The sequence below is a fragment of the Delphinapterus leucas genome, chromosome 14 (assembly GCF_059928025.1).
Source record: "Delphinapterus leucas isolate spDelLeu-1000000601 "Yukka" chromosome 14, BTC_Dleu_Yukka2, whole genome shotgun sequence".
Lineage (NCBI taxonomy): Eukaryota > Metazoa > Chordata > Mammalia > Artiodactyla > Monodontidae > Delphinapterus > Delphinapterus leucas.
The window spans coordinates 26,017,533-26,040,901 of record NC_143142.1 but is presented as its reverse complement, the minus strand read 5'-3'; the positions used below and the strand labels follow the sequence as shown (position 1 = coordinate 26,040,901).

The window sequence follows — 23,369 nt, the reverse complement described above, 5'->3', positions numbered from 1 at the left end:
TCTGGCTGTTGTAAAAGTTCAGTAAGTGCACATGTTAAATGCTTAGTCTCACTCGGGGGCTCTCTGGAACGCTGTTTGCCCTAACAGAGGGTCCATGAAACAACACGCAGGAAGAAATTCTTGTCAGTTTGATAGGTGCAAAAGTTCTCAGCTTGATTTGTGTCTTTGTCCCATTTGGGCTGTTGCATAACAAAATACTAGATAGCTGAGCTTATAAGCAACAGAAATTTATTTCTCACAGCCCTGGGAGCTGTAGGTCTGAGATCAGTGCTAGTTGGGTGAGGACCCTCTTCTCACGAGTCACAGGCTGTTGCTCGCTTGGCAGAAGGGGCACCAGTCCCATTCGTGAGGGCTCTGCCCTGGTGGTCTAATCCCCTCCCAGAGGCCCCACCTCCCCACACCATCACCTTGGGGGGGGGTGGGTTTTTGTTTTTGTTTTTCTGGCTGTGTTGGGTCTTCGTTGCTGCACGCAGGCTTTCTCTGGTTGTGGTGAGTGGGGGCTACTCTTTGTTGTGGTGCGTGGGCTTCTCGTTGTGATGCCTTCTTTTGTTGTGGAGCATGGGCTCTAGGTGTGCTGGCTTCAGTATTTGTGGCTCACGGGCTTAGCTGCTTTGTGGCATGTGGGATCTTCCCTGACCAGGGCTTGAACCCGTGTCCCCTGCATTGGCAGGCGGACTCTTAGCCACTGTGCCACCAGGGAAGTCCAGGGCGGTAGGTTTTGACATAGGAATTTGGAGGGACACAAACATTCGGACCATAGTAATTTGTATTTAAAATTTTGTTTTTGCAGTTGAAGGTTTTTTCACTTATTTATTGACTGTTTATGTCTCTACAGTCTATTATCTAATAAGGTTTTAGTATGTTTGTCAAATTGCAGGAATTCTGTGTATTAATCCTTTGTGTCTGGGACAAATAATTTTCAGCTTAGTGTTTTCTTTTAAATTTTGTTTATTCAAAATTCCTAATTTTAAAGTTTCTCTTTTAAAAAATTTAAAAATTTTGCTTCATCAATTTTTTTTATTGTGGTAAAATATATATGACATAAAATTTGCCATTACAGAACTTTTTAAGTGTACAATTCAGTGACATTAATTACAGTCAAAATGTTTTGCAGCCATCATCACTGTATTTCCAAAACTTATCACTCAAACAGAAATTCTGTAGCCATGAAGTAATAACACTCTGCTCTCCTACCCCCCAACGCCTAGTACTCCCTAATCTACTCTCTATGTCAATGAATTTGCTTATTGTAGATATTTCACATAAATGAATCATATAAAGTTTGTCCTGGGCTTCCCTGGTGGCGCAGTGGTTGAGAGTCCGCCTGCCGATGCAGGGGACATGGGTTCGTGCCCCGGTCCGGGAAGATCCCACGTGCCGCGGAGCGGCTAGGCCCATGAGCCATGGCCGCTGAGCCTGTGCGTCTGGAGCTGCAACGGGGTGGCCACAACAGTGAGAGGCCTGCGTACCACACACACACAAAAAAATTGGCCTTTTTTATCTGGCTTATTTCACTCAGCATAAGTTTTTCAAGGTTCATGTACATCATACCATGTATCAGAACATCGTTTTTATGGATAAATAATTTTCTTTTATATGTCTACAGCACCTTTTTTTTTTTTTTTTTTGGCCTCACCTTGCAGCATGCAGGATCTTAGTTTCCTGTTCAGGGATCGAACCCGTGCACCCTGCAGTGGGAGTGTGAAGTCTTAACCCCTGGACCACCAGGGATGTCCCAGTGTACACCTCCTTTTGTTTATCCATCTGTTGATGGGCGCTGGGGTCATTTGCACCTTTGGCTGTTGTGGGTGATGCTGCTGTGAGCGTTGGTATGCAGGTATCTGCCTGAGTCCCATCTTCAGTTTTTCGGGGTGATATGTAGAAGTGGAATTGCTGGATCACATGGTAACTCTGTGTTTAACTCTTTGAGGAACTGCCAGACTGATTTCTGCAGTGGCTGTACCATCTTACATTCCCACCAGCAGTGCACAAGGATTCCAGTTTTTCCACATCCTCACCAACAATTATTTTCCTTTTTTTTTTTTTTTTTAAGTTATAACCATTCTAGTAGATGTGAATTGGAATCTCAATGGTGGTTTCGATTTGCATTTTCCTCATGATTAAGGATGTTGAGCATTGTTTCACGTTTTTATTGGCCATTTGTATATCTTTGGGGGAATGTCTAAAGTTCTTTAACCCCCCCCTCCTTTTAAAAACATTTTATTTATGTATTTATTTTTGGCTGCATTGGGTCTTCATTGCTGCTCACGGGCTTTCTCTAGTTATGGAGAGTGGGGGCTACTCTTCATTGCAGTGCGCGAGCTTCTCATTGTGGTGGCTTCTCTTTGTTGTGGAGCATAGACTCTAGGCGCATGGGCTTCAGTGGTTGTGGCACACAGCCTCAGTAGTTGTGGCTCGCAGGCTCTAGAGCACAGGCTCAGTAGTTGTGGCGCATGGGCTTAGTTGCTCTGAGGCATGTGGGATCTTCCTGGAGGGCTCGAACCCGTGTACCCTACATTGGCAGGTGGATTCTTAACCACTGCACCACCAGGGGAATCCCTTAAAGACTTTTTTTTTTTAAGAGCAGTGTTAGGTTTGCAGCAAAACTAAGAGGAAGGACAGATATTTCAGGTATACCCCTTCCCCCCTCCCCCACATAGTCTCCCCCATTATCAACATCCCCCACCAGAGCCGGGCATTTGTTATAACTGATGAACCTATGTTGGCACACCATAATCACCTAACGTTGGCACACCATAATCACCTAAAGGGCACAGTTTACATCGGAGTCACTCTTGGTGGTGTACATTCTGTGAGTTTGAACAATGTATAATGACATGTATCCACCATTAGAGTATCATATAGAGTAGTTTCACTGCCTCAGATCCTATGTGCTCTGTCTGTTCAGTCCTTCCCCACTCCTGGCAAGTACTGATTTTTTTTTTTTAACTGTCTTCATAGTTTGGACGTTCAAGACTGTCGTATGGTTGGAATCATACAGCAGCTTTTCACATTGGCTTCTTTTGTTTAGTAATGTGCAATTAAGATTTCGTTGTGTTTTGATAGCTCATTTCTTTTTAGCACCAAATAATATTCTGTTGTCTGAATGTACACAGTTTGTTTATCCATTCACCTCCTGAAGGACATTTTGATTGCTTCCAGATTTTGGCAGTTCTGAATAAAGCTGCTATACACATTCTGAGTTGGGTTTTTTGTCTCTTTGTCTTTGAGTTAAAGGAGTTCGTTATATATTCTACATATTAAACCCTTACTAGATATATAATTTGCAGATATTTTCTCCCACTCGGTTGTCTTTTTACTCTCTTGACTGTGTCCTTTGATGCACAAAGTTTTTAATATTCATGAAGTCCATTTTACCTATTTTTTCTATTGTTGCCTGTGCTTTCAGTGTCATATTTGAGAAACCATTGCCAAATCCAAGGTCATGCAGGTTTTGCCCTATGTTTTCTTCTGAGAATTTTTAGTGTTAACTCTTGAACTTAGCTCTTTGTTCCATTTTGAGTTTTTTTAAATGGTATAGGGTAAGGGTCCAACTTCATTCTGTTGCATGTAGATGTACAATTTTCCCAGGACCATTTGTCGAAAAGACTGCTTTTTCCCATTGAATGATTCTGGCATCCTTGTCAAAAATTAATAGAGCTAGAAAACTAATAAGGACCTACAGTGTAGCACAGGGAACTCTACTCAGTACTCTGTAATGGCCTGTATGGGGAAAGAATCTAAAAAAGAGTGGATATACATATAACTGATTCATTTTGCTGTACAGCAGAAACTAACACAACATTGTAAGTCAACTATACTCCAATAAAAATAAAAATAAAATAATAGAACATATATGTGAGGGTTTAATTCTGGACTCTCACTTCTATTCCTTTTTATATTTATTTATTTATTTGGTTGCACTGGGTCTTAGTTGCGGCAGGTGGGCTCCTTAGTTGCAGCTCGCAGGCTCCTTAGTTGCGGCACGAGGGCTCCTTAGTTGCGGCTCCAGGGCTCCTTAGTTGTGGCTCATGGGCTCTTTAGTTGTGGCATGCATGTGGTATCTAGTTCCCTGACCAGGGGTCAAACCCGGGCCCCCTGCATTGGGAACATGGAGTCTTATCCCACTGCGCCACCAGGGATGTCCCTCAATTCTGTTCTGTTGGTCTGAATGTCTGTCCTTATGCCAGTACCACACTGTTTTGATTACTGTAGCTTTGTAGTAAGTTTTTGAAATCAGGAAATGTGAGTTCTCCAACTGTGATCTTTTTCAAGATTGTTTTGACTATTCAGGGCCCCTGTGTAACTGGGCAGAACCCTATGGGGCCTTCCCGGAGCAGACCCCTCCCCCATATCCTCTGCTTTAGCTCCTCCCTGAAGTATGTAGATAAAAGTATCTGATGCACATTTCTTGAGTTGTTTTACAGTTGCTAAAACCACCACCAAATGGAAGAAATTAACTACTTGATGACCATGAGTAGGTAGCTCCCAGACCTACTGGCGCCTAAGGATTGATAATGTTAACCCCTGTGACACTACCCTGTTACCTCACCATCAACCAATCAGAATTGTGCACAAGCTGATTACATACCCTGGGACTTCCCTCCCTCACCTGACCTTTAAAAATGCTTTCCTGAAACCCATTGGGGAGTTCGGGTATTTTGAGCACTAGCTGCCCTGGACTCCTTGCTTGGCACCCTGCACTTTCCTTCACCACAACTCAGTGTCAGTAGATTGGTTTTACTGAGTATGGGCAAACAGACCTAAGTTTGGTTCAGTAACACCTTGAGATCCCATATGAATTTTAGGATGGGTTTTTCCATTTGAAAAAAAAATTATTGAGGTTTTGAAAGAGATTATATTGAATCTTTAGATCACTTTGGGTAGTATTGTCATCTTTACAAAAGCAAGACTTGCAGTCCAGGAACCCAAGATGTCTTTCCATTTATTTAGGTTTTCTTTAACTTCTTTCAGCAGTGTTTTGTAATTTTTGGTGTACAACTTTTACACCTCTGTATTTTTCAGCTCAGAATGAAAAAACAAAACCAAAACAAAATCATAGCCTGGGTCACTTGAAACAACAGAATTCAATTTTCTCACAGTTCTGGAGGCCAGAAGTCCCAGATCAAGGTCTGGCAGTAATCAATAATCAAAAACCTCCCAACAAAGTAAAGTTCTGAATTGGATGACTTTTCTTGGTGAATTCTACGAAACATTTAAAAAATTCGGTTGGTTTCTGATGAGGACTCTTCCATAGCCTTCTTGTTGTGTCCTTATGTGGCCTTTTCTCAGTGCACGGGGAGAGAGAGCAAGGGTGCTCTCTTTTTTTAATTTTGGCCGCAACACGCAGCCTGCAGGATCTTAGTCCCCCAACCGGGGATTGAACCTGTCCCCTCAGCAGTGAAAGCATGGAGTCTTAACCACTGGACCACCAAGGGAGTCCTGGGAGCTCTCTTCTTTTTAGGATACTAATGCTGTCAGATCAGGACTCTACCCTGTGACATCATTTAACCTTAATTACTTCCTTACTCTCTAGCCACACTGGGGTTAGGGCTTCAATATAAGAATTCGGAGGGGACACAAACATTCAGTCTGTAACAGCCACCTTGGTTAAGTTTATTCCTAGATATTTTACTCTTTTCAGTGTTACTGTAAGTGGAATTGTTTCCTTAATTTCCTTTTCGGATTCATTGTTGTTCACTGTTAGTGTACAGAAATGTAACTGATACTGGCGTGTTGATTTTGTATCCAGGAACGTTGCTAAATTCATTTTTTCTAACAGTTTGTGTATGAGTAATCTTTAGTTTTCTATGTATGAGATCAGTTCATCTCTGAATAGAGGTAGTTTTGTTTCTCCCTTTCCAATCTGGATGCCTTTTATTTCTTTTTCTTGCCTGATTGCCCTGGCTAGAACTACCAAATATTGTATTGACTATAAGTGGCAAAAGTAGGCATCCTTGGGACTTCCCTGGTGGTCCAGTGGTAAAGAATCTGCCTTCCAATGCAGGGGACACAGGTTCGATCCCTGGTCGGGGAACTAAGATCCCACATGCCGCGGGGCAGCTAAGCCTGTGTGCCACAACTACTGAGCCCATGCACCTCGACTAGAGAGGCTGCGTGCTACAAACTAAAGAGCCCACGCGCTGCAACAAAAGATCCCACGTGCCACAGCTAAGACCTGACGCAGCCAAAAAAAAAAAAAAGTGGGCATCCTTGGGAATTCCCTGGTGGCAGTCCAGTGATTAGGACTCGGGGCTTTCACTACCGGGGTCCAAGTTTGATCCTTGGTTGGGGAGCTAAGATCCCGCAAGCTGTGTAGTGCAGCCAAAAAATAAAAAATGTCGGCATCCTTGTCTTGTTACTAATTTTAGGAGAAAAGCTTTCAGACTTTCACCGTTCAATGTGACGTTGGCTGTAGGTTTTTCATGTTGGCTGTAGGCTTTTTTCATGTTGAAATTTCTTTCTATTCCTAGTTTATTGAGTGTTTTCATCAAGTGTATTAGATTTTGTCAGATACTTTTCTGCATCAATTGAGATGATCTTTTTTTCCTCCTTCATTCTATTCTTTTCTATTCTGCACACACATGGTGTGTTGATTGATTGATTTTTGTATGTTGAACTATCCTTGCATACCTGGGATAAATCCTACTTGGTCATGGTGTATGATCCTTTTAATTTGCTGCTGAATTTCAGTTTGTTAGTATTTTGAGGATTTTTGCATCAAAATTCATATACTTTTCTAATAGTGTCTTTGACTCTGATATCAGGGTTATGCTAGACTTGTAGAATGAGTTAGAAAGTGTTCCCACCTCTTCAGTTTTTTGGAAGAGTTCAAGAATGATTGGTGTTAATTTTTTTAATGTTTGGTAGAATTCACCAAGAAAAGCCATCCAATTCAGAACTTTACTTTGTTGAGAGGATTTTGATTACTGGATTACTGATTCAGTTTCTTTACTACTTATAGGTCTATTTAGATTTTTTCTCAATTCAGTTTTGGTAGGTTGTGTGTTTCTGTGAATTTGTCCATTTCATCTAGGTTATCCAATTTTTTGGTGTACAGCTGTTCATAGTATTCTCTTGTAATCCCTTTCTATTTCTATAATAAATGTAATCTTCCCACTTTCATTTCTGATTTTAGTAATATGGATTTCCTCTCTTTTTTCCTTAGTCTAGCTAAAAGTTTGTCACTTTTGTTGATCTCTTCAAAGAACCAACTTGTTTTCATTGATTTTTTTTTCTCTATTTTTTTCCTGCACTGTTTATCTCCTCTGTAATTGTTATTACTTACTTCTTTCTTCTGGTTTTGGGTTCAGTTTGTTCTCTTCTCATTTTTTAAGGCATTCAGTTAGATTATTGATTTGAGATCCTTCTTTTTTTGTTGTAGGCATTTACAGCTGTAAATTTTTCTCTGGGCACTACTTTTGCTGCATCCTTAAGTTTTGATGTCTTGTGTTTATCATCTCAAGGTATTTTCTAATTTTCCATGTGATTTCCTTTTTGACCAATTGGTTGTTTGTGTTTAATTTCCTCATACTTGTGAGTTTTCCAGCTTTCCTTCCATTATTGATTTCTAGTTGTATTCCATAGTGGTCAGAAAGATATTTGTTGATCTTCTGTCTTGTTCTGTTATTGAAAGTGGGGTATTGAAATCTTCAACTATTATTTTATAACATATTTCTCCCTTCAGTGCCATCAATTTTTGCTTCATGTGTTTTGGTTCATAATTTGTTAGTTGCATATAGGTGTATAATTGTCATATCTTCTTGATGGATTGAACCTTTTACCAATATATAATGTCCTTTGTGTCTTGTACTTTTTCCGTCATTTACTTCTAACCTCTTTGTGTCTTTGTATGTAAAGTGAATCTCTTATAGGCAGCATATGGGTGGATTGTGTTTTCTTATCCATTCTGGCAATTTCCATCTTTTAAGTGGAGAGTTTATTCCATTCACATTTCAAGTAATTGCTGATAAGAAAGTATTTGCTTCTGTTACCTATTTGTTTTCTGGATGTCGTGTATGCATTTTGTTCCTAAATTCTTCCATTATTGCCTTTTTTGGGTATTTAGTTGATTTTTTTGTAGCATATTATTTTGATTCCATTCTTCTTTTCTGTATGCCTGTTAGTTATTTTCTTAGAGGTTACCTTGGGGATTACAATTAACATCTTAATCTTTTAACAACCTAGTTTGAATAATACCAACTTAATTTCAGTAGTTACAAACACTCTGGTCCCATATATTTCCATTACCCAACCCCTCATATTGTTACTGTCGCAAAGAGAAGTTACAAACCCAAAGTATAATAACCAATAATGTTGGGTTTTATATTATCTTGTATAGTTTCTTAACCATTTTTCTTTATTTCTTTTTATGGCTTCAAGTTACTGTCTAGTATCTTTTTGTTTAGCCTGAAGACTCCCTTTTGTATTTCCTTTACAGAACATCTACTAGTGATGAATTCATTCCCTCTTTCTCTTTTAGATTTTTTTATCTGGGAATATCTTAATTTTGCCTTCATTTTTAAAATTTTTTTATTATTTTTTAATTTTTTCTGGCCATGCCACACAGCATGTGGGATCTTGGTTCCTTGACCAGGGCTCGAACCCGCTCCCCCTGCAGTGGGAGTGTGGAGTCTTAACCACTGTACCACCAGGGAAGTCCCTCACATTCTTCTTTCTTTTTAAAAATTATTTATTTATTTACTTATTTTTGGCTGCATTGGGTCTTCGATGCTCCACATGGGCTTTCTCTAGTTGCATTGAGTGGGGGGCTACTCCTCGTTGTAGTGCTAGGGCTCCTCATTGTGGTGGCTTCTCTTGTTGTGGAGCAGGGCTCTAGGTGCACAGGCTTTAGTAGTTGTGGCTCGCGGGCTCTAGAGCGCAGGCTCAGTAGTTGTGGCATACAGGCTTAGTTGCTCTGAGGCATGTGGGATCTTCCCAGACCAGGGCTCAAACATGTGTCCCCTGCATTGACAGGCGGATTCTTAACCACTGCACTGCCAGGGAAGTCCCTCGCCTTCATTTTTTTTTTTTTTTTTGTGGTACGCGGACCTCTCACTACTGTGGCCTCTGCCATTGCGGAGCACAGACTCCAGACGCGCAGGCTCAGTGGCCATGGCTCACGGGCCTAGCCGCTCCGCGGCATGTGGGATCTTCCAGGACCGGGGCATGAACCTGTGTCGCCTGCATCGGCAGGCGGACTCTCAACCACTGCGCCACCAGGGAAGCCCTCACCTTCATTTTTGAAGGATAGTTTTTGCTGTCTTTTCCTTTTAGCACCTTGAATGTGTCCTCCCACTGCCTTCTGGCCTCCATGGTTTCTGGTTAGAAATCAGTTGTTGCTGCTTTCAAGTTACTTCTCTTGCTGCTTTCAAGATTATCTCTTTGTCCTTTGATGATTTGACTATCTTGGTATGATCTCTCTGAGTTGATCCTGCTTGCAGTTCATTGAGCTTCTTGGATGTGTAGATTCATATCTTTTATGGAATTTTGAGTGTTTGGGGTCATTATTTTTTTAAATATTCTTTCTGCCCCTTTTCTCCTTATCCGTTTGTGGGCCCCCATAATATGTGTGTTGGTGTGCTAGGTGATGTCCCATATGTCCCTACGCTCTGTTCACTTTTCTTCATTTTTCTGCTCCTTAGATGGGATAATTTCAATTATCCTAACTTCAAGTTTGCTGACTCCTTTTGCTTGCTCAAGTCTACTACTGAATTGCTCTAGTGAGTTTTTCATTTCAGTTATTGTAGTATTCTCCAGAATTTTTGTTGAGTCCCTTTCTATAATTTCTGTGTCTTTACTGGTGTTCTCATTTTGTTTAGACATTATTTTCCTGGCTTTGTTCAGTTTTTTTTTTTTTTTTTTTGGCTGTGTCGGGTCTTAGTTGTGGCGTGCTGGCTCTTCGTTGTGGTAAGTGGGCTTCTCTCTAGTTGTGGTGTGTGGGTTTTCTCTTCTCTAGTTGTAGTGCATGGGCTCTGTAGTTTGCAGCACTCGGGCTCTCTAGTTGAGGCTTGTGGGCTCAGGAGTTGTGTGCGGGCTTAGTTGCCCCACGGCATTTGGGATCTTAGTTCCCCAACCAGGGATCGAACCCACATCCCCTGCATTGGAAGGCAGATTCTTTATCACTGGACCACCAAGGAAGTCCCTGGTTTTGTTTAGTTTTTTGCCCATGATTTTTTTTACCTCTTTGAGCACTGTTTTTTGGGTTTTTTTTGGTTTTTTTGGCCACACAGCTTGCAGGATCTTAGTTCCCCAACCAGGGATCAAATCCGGGCCCATGGCAGTGAAAGTGCCGAGTTCCAATCACTGGACTGCCAGGGAATTCCCTCTTTGAGCATTTTTAAGACAGTTGATTTTAATTCTTTGTCTGGTAAGTCTAATGTCTGGGCTTACTCAGAGATAGTTTTTGTCAGTTTTTTTTTTCCTTGAAACGGGCCATACTTTTCTGTTTCTTTGTATGCTTTGTGATTTTGTTGTTGCTGTTGAAAATTGGACATTTGAATATTATAATGCGGAAATCAGATTCTCCCCCTCCCTGCAGGATTTGCTGTTCTTGAGTGTTAAAGGCTTCTCTTGTGTTCCACCAGTGTTTTGACTGAAATTTCCTTGAATGCCAGGAGCTTAAAAAAGTCTCTCAGTCTTTGCAGATTGGTTCTGTGCTAGGGTACTTCTTGAACATGTAGCCAGGCCAGTTACATTTCTGCCTTCTTCACTTCCTGCTTTCCTTGAGCCTATGGTTAGCTGGTGGTGAAAGCTTCAGATCTTCTCAGTTCTTTTCTTAGCATGTATCCTGTCCTAGGCATATGTGTGACTTTCTCAGCTCCGCAGTGTACCTGGGTGCTTCTGAATGCCCTGATATCCCTGGGTTTCTCTGTGGCTTTACCTCCTTGGCTTTATGCAATCTGTTGTGTCTCACTTGCCATCCTTTGCTGTAGGCAGCTGTGAGTTTTTCATGGCCTTACAATCTTTTATTTATTTATTTATTTGGCTGCTCCGGGTCTTAGTTGTAGCACATGGGATCTTTGTTGCAGCATACAGGATCTTTAGTTGCAGCGTGCGGGATCTAGTTCCCTGACCAGGGATCGAACCTGGGCCCCCTGCATTTGGAGTGCTGAGTCTTAACCACTGGACCATCAGGGAAGTCCCCTACAGTCTTCTTGAGCAGTTCCTATGCTTTTCCCATGCTCTGTGGGTTCTGAGCGAGGCAAAACAGAGCACCTGTGTCAGCCCTCCGGGTAGCCCTGGACTGGTTAGAACAGACAGACAGTAATTTGTGAATAAGGTCTGCTCTGCTTCTCTGGAATGGAGGGCCTGGGTCCCACGTGGTAGTCAGAGGTGGCCATCATTCACCCATCTTCAAGATGCCTGTCGCCCAGCCAGGGAGCGGCCAGGCTAAGGGCAAGTAAAGTCGACACAAAGCTTTCCTACTGTGTTTTAGTTGCCTTTTTCTTGATTCTGCATTCACAGCCAAAGGTTGCTGTAAACCTTTGACTGTTTTCCAGAGTTCTGACAAAGTTGGTTCTGACGGTTTCTGCAGTATTTTGTTTGTTTGTTTCTATGGAAGGATGGGAGTTTGGAGCTGCCTGCTTTGCCATTTTGCTGATGTTACACCCTAAATTTTTCTCTTTTAATCAGGAATGAGTGGATTTCATTAAAGGCCATATTACTGTCAATTAGGTTTTGTGGTGTGGGTTTTCAAAGTGGCCTGTTAATTAAGCCCCTCATTGCTTTCTGGATTAATTCCCCCTTCATTACAATGGACTGTTTTTAAATGTTCCAGTGTATTAAATTTCCTAGTCTTTAGTGTGCTTGTATCTGTGGTCATATGTGAGATTGGATTGTGTTTTCTGTGTTTAGTGGATTTTTTTTTTTTTTGCGGTACGCGGGCCTCTCACTGCTGTGGCCTCTCCCATTGCGGAGCACAGGCTCCGGACGCGCAGGCTCAGCTGCCGTGGCTCACGGGCCCAGCCGCTCCGCAGCATGTGGGATCTTCCCGGACCAAGGCACGAACCCGTGGCCCCTGCATTGGCAGGCGGACTCTCAACCACTGCGCCACCAGGGAAGCCCTGTTTAGTGGATTTTGATAGATGGTTATACTGACTTCATGTATCAAGAAGTAGAAATTTCATTCTTTTTTCTGTGTTCTGATTTGCTAATTTTTGCTTTTATGGTAATTTCTGCTTTTATGTTTTGTCTTTTGTTTTCCTTGGTATTTGTTTGCTCTTTGCTTTTTTTAAATTTATTTTTAATTTATTTTAATTTATTTGTTTTTGGCTGCATTGGGTCTTCGTTGCTGCACGTGGGCTTTCTCTAGTTGTGGTGAGCGGGAGGCTGCTCTTTGTTGCAGTACGCAGGCTTCTTATTGTGGTGGCTTCTCGTTGAGGAGCACGGGCTCTAGGCACGCAGGTTCAGTAGTTGTGGTGCGTGGGCTCAGTAGTTGTGGCTCACGGTCTCTAGAGCACAGGCTCAGTAGTTGTGGCACATGGGCTTAGTTGCTCCGTGGCAGGTGTCATCTTACCGGATCTGCGCTCGAACCCATGTCCCCTGCATTGGCAGGCAGATTCTTAACCACTGCGCCACCAGGGAAGTCCCTCTTTGTTCTTTTCTAACTTGATGATTTGAGTGCTTAGTTCTTTGGTGGGGGGTGTTCATCCCCAGTTGAGTTCCTTTCTTGCCTGGGCTGCTCCCTACCCATGTCATTGTCAACCTGGACTTACAGGGGTGCTGCTGCTGGTTTTACCTTTTATTGAGAAGGTAAGACATGCACACGTGACAACGTTTCAACAACGACAGTGTCTTTCTTCTGTCTGTGCCTCTGTCCCTCATTTGTAAAAGGAGCTGGTAAATGCCTGCCTCTTGTCAGTGTGTAGTCAGACTGCCCTGGATTTCTCTGCCTTTGGGCTTCAGAAGCACAGACTTGGGAGTCAGCTTTGTATTCCTGAGGCCTTGCATCTCCAAAGCTGTGTCAATAATTGTTTTTAAAATGAAATTGAGTTTTGTGGAGAGGCCTCGTACCGCCCTGGTGGTCACTCCACCAGCCTGTTGGGAGAGGACGCAGTCTCTCTGCCATCACAGTGTCTCTGGCCTCTGCACTAGCCCCGAGGCTCATGCACCAGGTTCTGCTGAGCAGAGTGTTTTTGGGAATGAGCCTCAGGTACACCGATCACATCCCATTGCAGAAGCTGTAACTGCCTTTGCCTCCGTGCAGGCCATTCTGTCTCACAGGTTCTTTGAGCACCTCACAGGCCCTAGCTCCCCCACCTGGGCTCGGGCCCCAGCCTCTTTCGAGGAGCTTTTGCTCCCCTGTCCTGGGGCTGGGCTGCTCAAAGCTGACAATTGTTGAGGTAAACACCTGCTTGTTAACTTTCAGAGAGAGAGGCCTCCTCTTCTGTTCGTGAAGCCGTGTGTACCCCTTCCAACTGGTCATCCTCCTGCACCTGCGTCTTCCTGACGCGCTCTATTCCCTGGTCTCAGTGAATCACTCCCTCCTCTCTGTTCCCTCCACTCACAGTTCATAGTAGTGAGGTCGCTTTTGACTGCAAGTAAGGAAACCCCCCACTTAGCGTGGCTTTGAAAAGGAAAAGTTGCTGCCCCTGACAGAGTCCTGGGGCAGGGGCTCTGGGCTGGCCATCCAGTGGCTTGGCGAGGGGAGAGCACAGACCTGCATGGGCTTCACAGTTTCCCGGAAGGAAGAGACGGTCTCTTCTTTTCTCTCTCTCTCCTTGAACTTTTTATTTTGAGATAACTGTAGATTTTCATGCAATTGTAGGAAATAACAGAGTTCCCCAGTAGCCTTCACCTGTTGTGCAACTGTAGTGCAGTGCTGTAACCAGGAAGTGGACCCTGATCCGTCCACCAACCCCATTCAGACTTCTCCATCTGTGACACGTTTGTGTGTGTGTAGTTTGGTGTGACCAAAAACAAAGACGCCCATCCCAGGGGCCCACCACAGACCTCTCACTCCTCATTATCCAGAACCAGGACACGTGGCCACCCCTGGTCTGTCACTGGCCGAGGTGTGGGCAGTACCATGATGGACTGTGCTGTCCAAAAGGAGTATACTGCAAGCCACAGCCGTGCTTTTAAATTTTCCAGAACTCCCATTAAAAATGAAAATGAGGGAATTCCCCGGCGGTCCAGTGGTTGGGACTCCGCGCTTTCACTGCTGAAGGCCCGAGGAGGGTGTGGGTTGGATCAGGGAACTAACATGGAAGGAAGGAAGAAAGGAAGGAAGGAAGGGAGGGAGGGAGGGAAGAAGGGAGGGAGGAAGGAAGGGAATTAAACAGGTGGAATTCACTTTGGTAAGTATTTTACTTAATACAGTATATCAAAAATATTCTTCTACGTGTCATCAATATAAATAATTATTAACTAAATAGTTTATTCTTTTTTTTTTTTGCACAAAGTCTCAAATCCAGGTGGTATTTTACGCTTATAGCACATCTAAATTCGGAAGAGTCCTGTTGCAAGTACACAATAGGCACTTGGGCTGGTGGCCACCATATTGGATGGGACAGGTGTAGACCAGTCAGGATTTACCCCGGTTCACAATGAGGGGGCAGCATGGACGGAAACAAAACTGGGATTTTGCCAGCAAGGAGACAGCGGGAGCAGCCGTTGGCTGGACAGTCCGTTGGGGTCAGCTGTGGTCCAGCCCCCCCCTCTCTTTGGGGCTCCTCAGAGGGCTAATTCTGCTTTATAACTGGTGGTGTGGGTGTCGTCTCAGCGAGTTCTGGTTCAGGCAGAGACCTTTATCTGTTTCCCTCCCACTTCCTGTCCCTAGCACTGTGCATTACACAGAGTAGGCGCCCCACAAACAGTCTGTAAGTTATTGAATTTGTAGTTCTCAGAGAGCCTTGGAAACTACATTTTGGTGTGTGCAGGTGGATTATTTGTGCAGGGTTGTCTCTGTTTCTTGTTCATTAGATGCCAGTAGCCACCTTTGTCATTGGGACAACCTCAGGCATTTCTAAACCTCTCCAGGAGGGACAACACTGTCCTCAGTCGAAAACCCTGTTTCTGAGTTAGCTTTGATTTCCTTTTTAACAGTTTCATTGAGAGTCACAAACCCTGCGTTTCATGCATTTAAAGTGTACAGTTATTCAATGGCTGTTAGTATATTTGCAGAGTTGTTTCTCTATCACCACAATTTTAGAACATTTTTTATTACTCCTCAAAGAAACCTCCCCTTGTTAGCATCACCCCCAGTCCCCCAGGTGTAGGCAACCACAGATCTACTTTGTAGATTTAGCTATCCTGTATATTTCATATAAATGGAATCATATAATACGTGACGTTTTGTGTCTGGCTTCCTTCCTTAGCATAATATTTTCAAGGTTTATCCATGTTGTAGCATATATTCGTACTTCATTCCTTTTTATTGCCAAATAATATTCTGTTGTAATGGATATATCATAGTTTACTTATCCATTCACCAGTTGATAGGTATTTGGGTTGTTTCCTCTGTTTGGCTATTATGAATGATGTTGCTATGAACATTTGTGAACAGGATTTTATGTCGACATGCGTTTTCATTTCTTTAGGATATTTAGGAGTGGGGTTGTGGGTCCTGTGGTCGCTTTATGTTTTTGGTAAGGAAGCGTTTGGGTCCAGACACTCTTCACGAGTGCAGCAAGTTCTCGCCTGGCAACGGGGAGGGGGTAAGGAAATTGTGCCGCGTCTGATGGTGGAATACGCTGCAGCCCTAGTGAAGGCATGGGCTCGCCGAGGGCAGGCGAGTGGGTGCTGCCAGCAGCAAACCGCATGTGTGTGTGTGCAGGAGCGCCGCGTGCCAGGGCGCTGGCCCACACCACACGTTTTCTACAACAGACAAGGAATTCTCCGACATTAATAGTTCTGTGGCTGGGTCTTAGAAAGCGAAGTGTGATCTGCCCCACGCGTGGGCGGGCACAGGCTGTGCGGCCAAGAGCACCGCCCTCCCAGAATCGGGTCCCTTGACCAAGGAGTGTGCTGACTGCTGTGCGCCGCAGGCTGTGTTGTGGACACGCTCAGCCCTTATCCTGGGGCGGAATGTCTAGTACTACTTTTTTGGTGTGAATGTTATATTTCTATGAGAAATAACAATAAAGCTACTTCTTTTCTTGAAGGGAAGGTGAATCATGCCGTGAAAGGTGCCCATGAGTTCAGAGGAGGGAAAGTTCCTGTGGAATTCCGTTTTATTGGAGACAGCGATTTTTTTTTTTTTTTGCAATACTCAGCGTGCTTTATTGGGTTTTTAAGAAATAATTTTGAAACTTAGTGACCAACCTAATTTCTTTAGTTTTTTTCTTTAAAACTTATTTTACGGAAGTGTAGTTGATTTGCAATGTTGTGTTTCTGGTGTACAGTAAAGTGATTCAGTTATATACATGTATGTATGCTTTTTCATATTCTTTTCCATTATGGTTTACAGATTGTGATTTTAAATTTAGGTGTAATTCATAGGGTAGTTTGGTCATGAAAGATTGGAAAATCTGTTCTAAAAATTCTTCCACAAATGTTTATTTTCAAAGAGAAAATGATGGAATTTTTAAATGTCAGAGTATTCATTGACAAAGAGCTGTACTGTGAAAAGTGCTAGGAACCCAATTGTTGAAAACAGTACAAAGAGGTCATCTTCAGAAAGCAAAGTTAGCAGACGATGACTCTGCTCACTGTGCAGACTTGGTAATTCAGGCAACCACGAAGAGATAAGAGAGAATGAACACTTAACAGTTAGAGGGGGTGAGAAGACAGTCTGTGCTCCGAGGCCAGGAGCTTTTCCTGCCTTTCGACCAGGCCCTCTAGTGGACTGTGAAGGTTAGAGCGCAAGGAAGCCCGCCTTCGCATCCCTCTGTAACTGGACCCCGGGGCAAGCAGCCTGAGGGTGGGTCTGGGCCAGGCCTGGGTAGAAGTCCTCGGGGCAGCCAGGCCGGGCTGTGTTCCTTGTGGGTGAAGGGTTACCCCGCAGAAAGGACACCGCTGAGGGTTCTCCACCGGCCGACACACGTGGTCGATCATCAGTGGATCCATCTAGGAGCTGCCTGTCCACATCAGTCCAGCCACGAGTCCCGTGTGGTGTCAGATCGCCAGCTGGGCATGCGCCATGGGGACTTGGTGTGGCTGCTGTCCAGGTCAGGGAGTGGCTGCCAGAGAGCTGTGTGGTGTCCTCCCTGAGCCCCAGGGAGAGCTGCCACAACGGTGACACAAAACTGTGACTGATGTACAATGGTGGAAGGACTCTGGGTCTTCAGTGGATTAAGAGATGCGTGGGGTGCGGTGGGGTCTCAGGGTTCCTGAAGGTTGCCCTGGGGAGGAAAGAGCCGGCTTGCCTGCAGGCCAGGAGTGGACCCGTGGGGGAAAGGCCCAAGGGGTTTGGAAGAGCCTCCTCTTGGTCTTAGTTGCTCCAAAGTGGCTTTGTGCCTGGGGAGGGTGGGGTGAGAGCCGGGAGGGGCGGGGGGAGCCAAGGTTTGCACTGTCCTTGCGGGTAGCTCTCCATGGCTTGTGGAGAGGACCATCTGAGGCAAATTCCTGAAATTTTGAATACTATTTTTCTACCACAAAGCCGTGTTTTCTCATTGAGGCCCCTTCTAGTTTCTGAGCTGCCTTCCCACAGAATAAGTTTAGCTCTAATGTGTGGAAAACTCACGTGTGGCACTTAGGCCTTTATCCACAGGGTAGGTACTGTGTTGAATTTTTGCACACCCCCTTCCACACAAATCCCTGGGGTTTTGGAGCCACTCCTTTGGTCACCCCGAGCCCTGGACAGGGACAGAGTCTCCGAGGAGTTAAGACACGTTCCCTGGGTGGCGAGAGGTTCGGCCTGTCCTGTGTCCCGTAGCGAGAGAGCTGCTTCTCCTGACTTTTTGCCCATGTGCAGCATGCAATGTGGGTGGCTCCTACCTCAGGGTCACCCCCACATGACAGATGTTGGGGAATGTCCCGGGCTTGCCTGGCTGGCCTGACTCGGCCTTGTCTCCAGCTCCTGGCACATGGCCCAGCATGCGGCAGGCCCCAGGTGGTTGGTCAGTCCTGGGTGATGGTTGAACATATCTGGTGGGTTTCAGCAGCCAGGGTCATCCAGGAAGGCTCTTTCCGTGGCTGAAGCAGGTCCCTTCTTAAAACCCCGAAGCAAAATCTCTGTGTTCCCGTGGGCTCGTTGGTAATGGTGAGTCTAGCTCTCCTAGGTAGTGAGCAGTCAGGACAAGGCCTGGGAGGAGTCCGCTGCCACTTTAACTTCTGGACAGTGTTCTAGACAATTCTGTGTTCCCTAAAGAAGGGATTAGGGAAGGTTTTGTTGGGGTGAAAATGATTTCCCAGTCCAGCCATGGCCCACCCCCTCCAGGTGTGCATGGGTCTGTCTCCTCACCCAGGTGCAGCGCCCGAGGTGTTGACATCTCCTCCCTCACCTGCCCCTGAGGCACCACCTTCCTGCAGTGCATCCTGTAGGTTCATCTTCTGACCATGGATCCAGCTGCTCGATTGGGTGGTTCAGACCCCTAAACTCAGCCCCAGCCTCCTGTCTTGTTCCATGCTGTCCCCTACAAGCACCTGCCGTCCTAGTTTTTAGTCCTCTCTGCTGGGAAGGCCTCTCCCACCCCTCAGCCTTCCCTAATTTTACCCTTCTTGGGTGGGGATAGACCAGGGTACAGTGTGGGGATCTGGCGTGTGCTGGCCTCACTCCCCAGCAGAGGAATCCTATTTGCTGGAGAATATCTCATCACGCTGGGGCTTGAGGAGGCAGCGCTGTGCATTCCTGGGCACTCAGTGAAGCTGGGCCGCCTTTGAGTGGGCTGGGACCCTGGAGAGCTAGAGTCCGGGGCCAGGAGGCCACAGACTGGAGGGCTGGCTCAGCTCTGGACGTGGAGGCAGAGCTGGAGAGAGGCTGGCCTCTTTCTCTTGGGGCATCTCTCAGAGGCTCCTGGGCCGTCAGTGTGCAGGCCCTGAGGGTAGTTCTCTGAGTGGTCCTAAGGACACAGGGGTGGGGCATGGTTCTGGCCCTACCTGGCGACCAGCTAGGGGCCAGCTCAGCTCCTCAGGGGCCAGCCGTACAGCTGAGTGCTGGCTTTATTCTGGAATTGTGGCCACCTCTTTGGCCTTTCAGCACTTGGTATGGTCTGGGTTGGATTGTTATTTACCCCTGGTATAACTCTTCATACCTTCAAAAAAGATAAAGAGATATTTGCAAAAGACATTATCTGAAAAAGGGCTGTTAACCCCAAATATACAAAGAACTCTTAAAACTCAATAACAAGAAAACAAAGAACCTGATTTTAAAATGGGCCAGGGACTTCCCTGGTGGCACAGTGGTTAAGAATACTCCTGCCAGTGCAGGGGACACGAGTTCGAGCCCTGGTCCGGGAAGATCCCCCATGCCACGGAGCAACTAAGCCCGTGTGCCACAACTACTGAGGTCCATGCACCTAGAGCCCGTGCTCCGCAACAAGAGAAGCCACCACAATGAGAAGCCCGTGCACTGCAAAGAACAGCCCCCGCTCACCGCAACTAGAGAAAGCCCACGTGCAGCAACGAAGACCCAACGCAGCCAAAAATAAATAAATAAATTTATAAATAATAATAATAATAAAATGGACCAAAAATCTGAAAAGACTTCTTACCAAAGAAGACATACAGATAGCAAATAAGCATATGAAGAGGTAGTCAACACCACATCATTAGGGAATTACAAATTAAAACTACAGGATGCAACTACACACCTGTCAGATTGGTGGAAATCCAGAATGCTGACAACACCAAATGCTGGCGAGGATGTGGAGCAACAGGAACTCTCATCAGTCCTGGTGGGAATGCAGAATGGTGCAGCCACTTTGGAAGATAGATTGGTGATTTTTTACAAAACTAAGCATACCCTTAACCTACAATTGTGCTCCTTAGTATTTACCCAAAGGAGATGAAAATAATATGTCCACACAGAAACCTGCACACGGTTGTGGATAGCAGCTTTATGCATAATTGCCAAAAGCAACCAAGCTGACCTTCAGGAAGTGAATGGATAAACTACATCGAGACAATGGATTAATATTCAGTGACAAAAAGAAGTGATCTAACAAGCCACAAAGGAACCTTAAATGCATATTACTAAGTGAAAGGAGCCAGTCTGAAAGGGCTGAATACTGCATGATTATACCATAGGGTATAATACTTTATACAACCCATTCAGTGTCCAGCACCGAGAGTGAGCCCTGCTGTAGACTGTGGACTGTGGGTGATGATGTGTTGGTGTCAGTCCATCACCTGTAATGCGTGTACCACTCTGGTGGGGGAGGCTGTGTGTGTGTAGGAGTTCTGTACTTTCCTCTCAGTTTTGCTGTAAACCTAAAACTACTCAAAAAAAAAAAAAAAAGTCTATTAAAAAAAAAAAGGTAAAGAGGCCAGGGCGTCCATCTCAGACCCTTTCACAGATTAGCAGACATGTTGCTCTAGAAATACAGATTGATTGTTGTTCCCCTGAAGGTGACAAGGCTTCAGTTGATACAACCTCTTGAAACAAAGTAATTTTTCCAGTGAACAATTAGAACATTCCTGTCTCAGCTACAGGTTCACTCCGCCCTCTTTCCTTTCCCTCCAGGACAACCCTCCATATGATAAAGGGGCCTTCAGAATTGAAATCAACTTTCCAGCAGAGTACCCATTCAAACCACCGAAGATCACATTTAAAACGAAGATCTATCACCCGAACATTGATGAAAAGGGGCAGGTCTGTCTGCCGGTAATTAGTGCTGAAAACTGGAAGCCAGCAACCAAAACTGACCAAGGTAAGGCGTCTCTTCGTGTCTTCTGGGGACACTGCTGCGGGCAGGGCCTTCTAGGTCCCTTCTGACACCACGTCGCACGGAGTCCAGAGAAATCCTATAGCACTGACCACCGTGTCCACAGAAGGCTGCTGTGGTCCCGCTGTTCCATGGGCTTGGCACATCTCAGCTAAGCTTCAGCCCACGCAGGAGTTCTTGTGCTCGCAGCCCAAGGGGGACCCGCGCAGACAGACCAGACCAGCGCTCACTCCCAATGCAGGGAGGGGTGTGACCCTGTCCCTGGGAGTGTTCGTGAGGATTGTGGGCTGCCTGGGGCGGGGGGAAGTGGCCTCACACAGCAGTTAGCACATGGACTCAGACTGGAAGGGGGAAGGGAGGGTGTTGAGGGCCTGCGGGCTTGAGCCGGAGCCATGTGGCAGGCCACAGGATGCTGGGGTGTCTTGGGAGGGCACGGCCAGACTTGAGGGCAGTGTGCCCACGTGAAAGCACACAGTCAGCCTTAGTGGGCCTGGAACTCCCTGTGTGTCCCTGGGTCTGGGTGCCCTCATTTTTCTGGGAAAAGTACTTGATTCACTACTGTGGTCGCCCCCCTCTTTTCTCCGGCAGGTGACTAAACTTTGTTATAGACTGTGTCTAGTTTTTATTCTTAATTCTAGAATTTTCTTTTGCAATCCTAACCTGATATTTTTGGTGGCTTTCTTGTAAGTAACTCCCTGAACCACTTACGGTCTTTTTAGATTAAGGAGAATGGATGAGGCTGGAATTTGAGAGGCTGCAAGTGTTGTTTTTTTTTTTTGGTGACTGATATACACAGTCATTTTCCAGTGGAACCCCTGAAAGAGTCACTGAAACATCCACCATGAAAGGCATCCACCAGGCTCCCACAGCTGAGCAGCAGAAAGCAGTGGGTACCAAGCGTGGAGTCACAGTGGAGGGGTCTCCAGGGGGCTTGGTGCTTGGTCGTGCACAAGCTGATGTCTGTAAAAGATTGACAGAGTTGTTCTTAAGCACACAAACTCCTAGCTCTGTGTGTAAGCCTGCAGTTGCTGCATTTGCTCAGGCGGCCAGACCACAGAGAGTTACGGGTCTCCTCCCTCACCTGAGAATTGGGCGCAGGTACCTGTGCTCTGCCCCTCTCTCTGCCCACAGGCAGGCTGCCCAAGAGGGCTGTGGCAGCACCGGTCCTGTTTTCAGCTTCAGGTCTCAGTGAGCAGCCAACATGCTCTGCTTTTCCAGGTTGTGGGTGCTTTTTTCAAATAGATAAACCTAAGAGAGGTTTTTCATTCTTTTGTACTTGCTGACTTAGGTTTTGAAGTTAAAACTTTTATCTTAAACACGGTGCTGTTCTACATGCAGCACCGGGCAGAATTGCTATTTTGTGATCGGAGACAGGGTTTCTCTCTAGATCATTCTGTAGATTCGTCTGGCATGGCCTTGAGCTTATCCTCACACACTTCAGGAATATCGTCCCTGGACTTGACACCGTGTCCCCCGTGTTTCAGTTACCTGTTACTGTATTACAAACCATCTCAAAACTTAGTGGCTTAAATTAACAACAGTTTATTATTTCTATTTCTGTAGGTTGACTGGGCTCAGCTGGGTGATTCTATAGCTGGTCATTCCTTGGGTCACTCATGGTTCACTATAATTCAGCATTCACAGCAACTTTTTAGTGGATAACTACTGCAAATAATGAGAAGCAACAGTATATGGAATGTCCAGAATAGGCAGATCTATAGTCAGAAAGGAGGTTAGTGTTTGCCTGGGGCTGGGGGAGGGGTCTAGGAAGTGATTACTAAGGAGAGTGAGCATTCTTTTAGGGATGATGAAAACGTTCTGGAGTTAGATAGTGGTGGTCTCACACGATTTTGTGAATATACTAAAAAACAACTGAATTGCATACTTCTCAGAGAGTTTATTTTTTGGTATGTGGATTATATCTCAATTTTTAAAAAGAAAGTAAAGAAGCATTAAAAATTGAGCAAAAATAGGAGAAAAGTCAAGAAACAAGGCAAACCTGTATCATACAGAAAGGTGGTAGGAGTTGGCAATAATAACAATAACCAGAAGAAGGGATGTAAAAACAGAGTTTTCCTCAGCAGTGTGTCTGGTTCTGGTACATACCTATCAACAGAGCAAGGGCTTTGTTTGGTGGTGAAAGAGATTCGCCATATGAAATATAGTCAGTAAGGAAGCCTGTATAATACTGACCTCTATACGAACCAAACAACACAGCAACAAAATTATATAAACAGAAAAGTCAGATTCATAAATCAAATGTTTTAGTCCCCCCATACCCATTTGCTGTCTTATAACAAATCAAGTAGATAAACTTTAGAAAGAGGACTCAAATACAATAAACAGGATAAGATTAATAAACTTACCCTTCATAGCACAATCCATGGAAGACCACTGCATTGTACGCCTTCATGTATGGGGGAAGGTATGGGTCACATTTTACTCTGAGAATGGAGCTCACTGGGTCCCCATGAAAAGGGGCGAGCTACAGATACGGTTTACATCCTCCATCACAAACTGTCAGAAAGAACAAAAACAAGGAAATTTTATAGACTTTAGTCTCTGATCATATACAGTGAGAAAGGAGGTAAGTTTTGATAA

The 23,369-nt window shown here is 44.9% G+C and overlaps 1 protein-coding gene and 1 non-coding gene across 2 annotated transcripts in view; one reads left to right on the top strand and one right to left on the bottom strand.

The window, feature by feature from the left end:
• UBE2L3 (ubiquitin conjugating enzyme E2 L3) overlaps window positions 1-23,369 on the top strand; it is a 43,530-nt gene that overhangs the window by 16,933 nt on the left and 3,228 nt on the right. The window contains exon 3 of the mRNA XM_022551203.3: window positions 20,567-20,753. Coding sequence (XP_022406911.1) covers window positions 20,567-20,753 — 187 coding nt within the window. The remainder of the gene's footprint in view (window positions 1-20,566; window positions 20,754-23,369) is intronic.
• Window positions 11,067-11,139, bottom strand: TRNAW-CCA (transfer RNA tryptophan (anticodon CCA)). Its single transcript has one exon. It is a non-coding gene; the product is annotated as a tRNA-Trp (tRNA).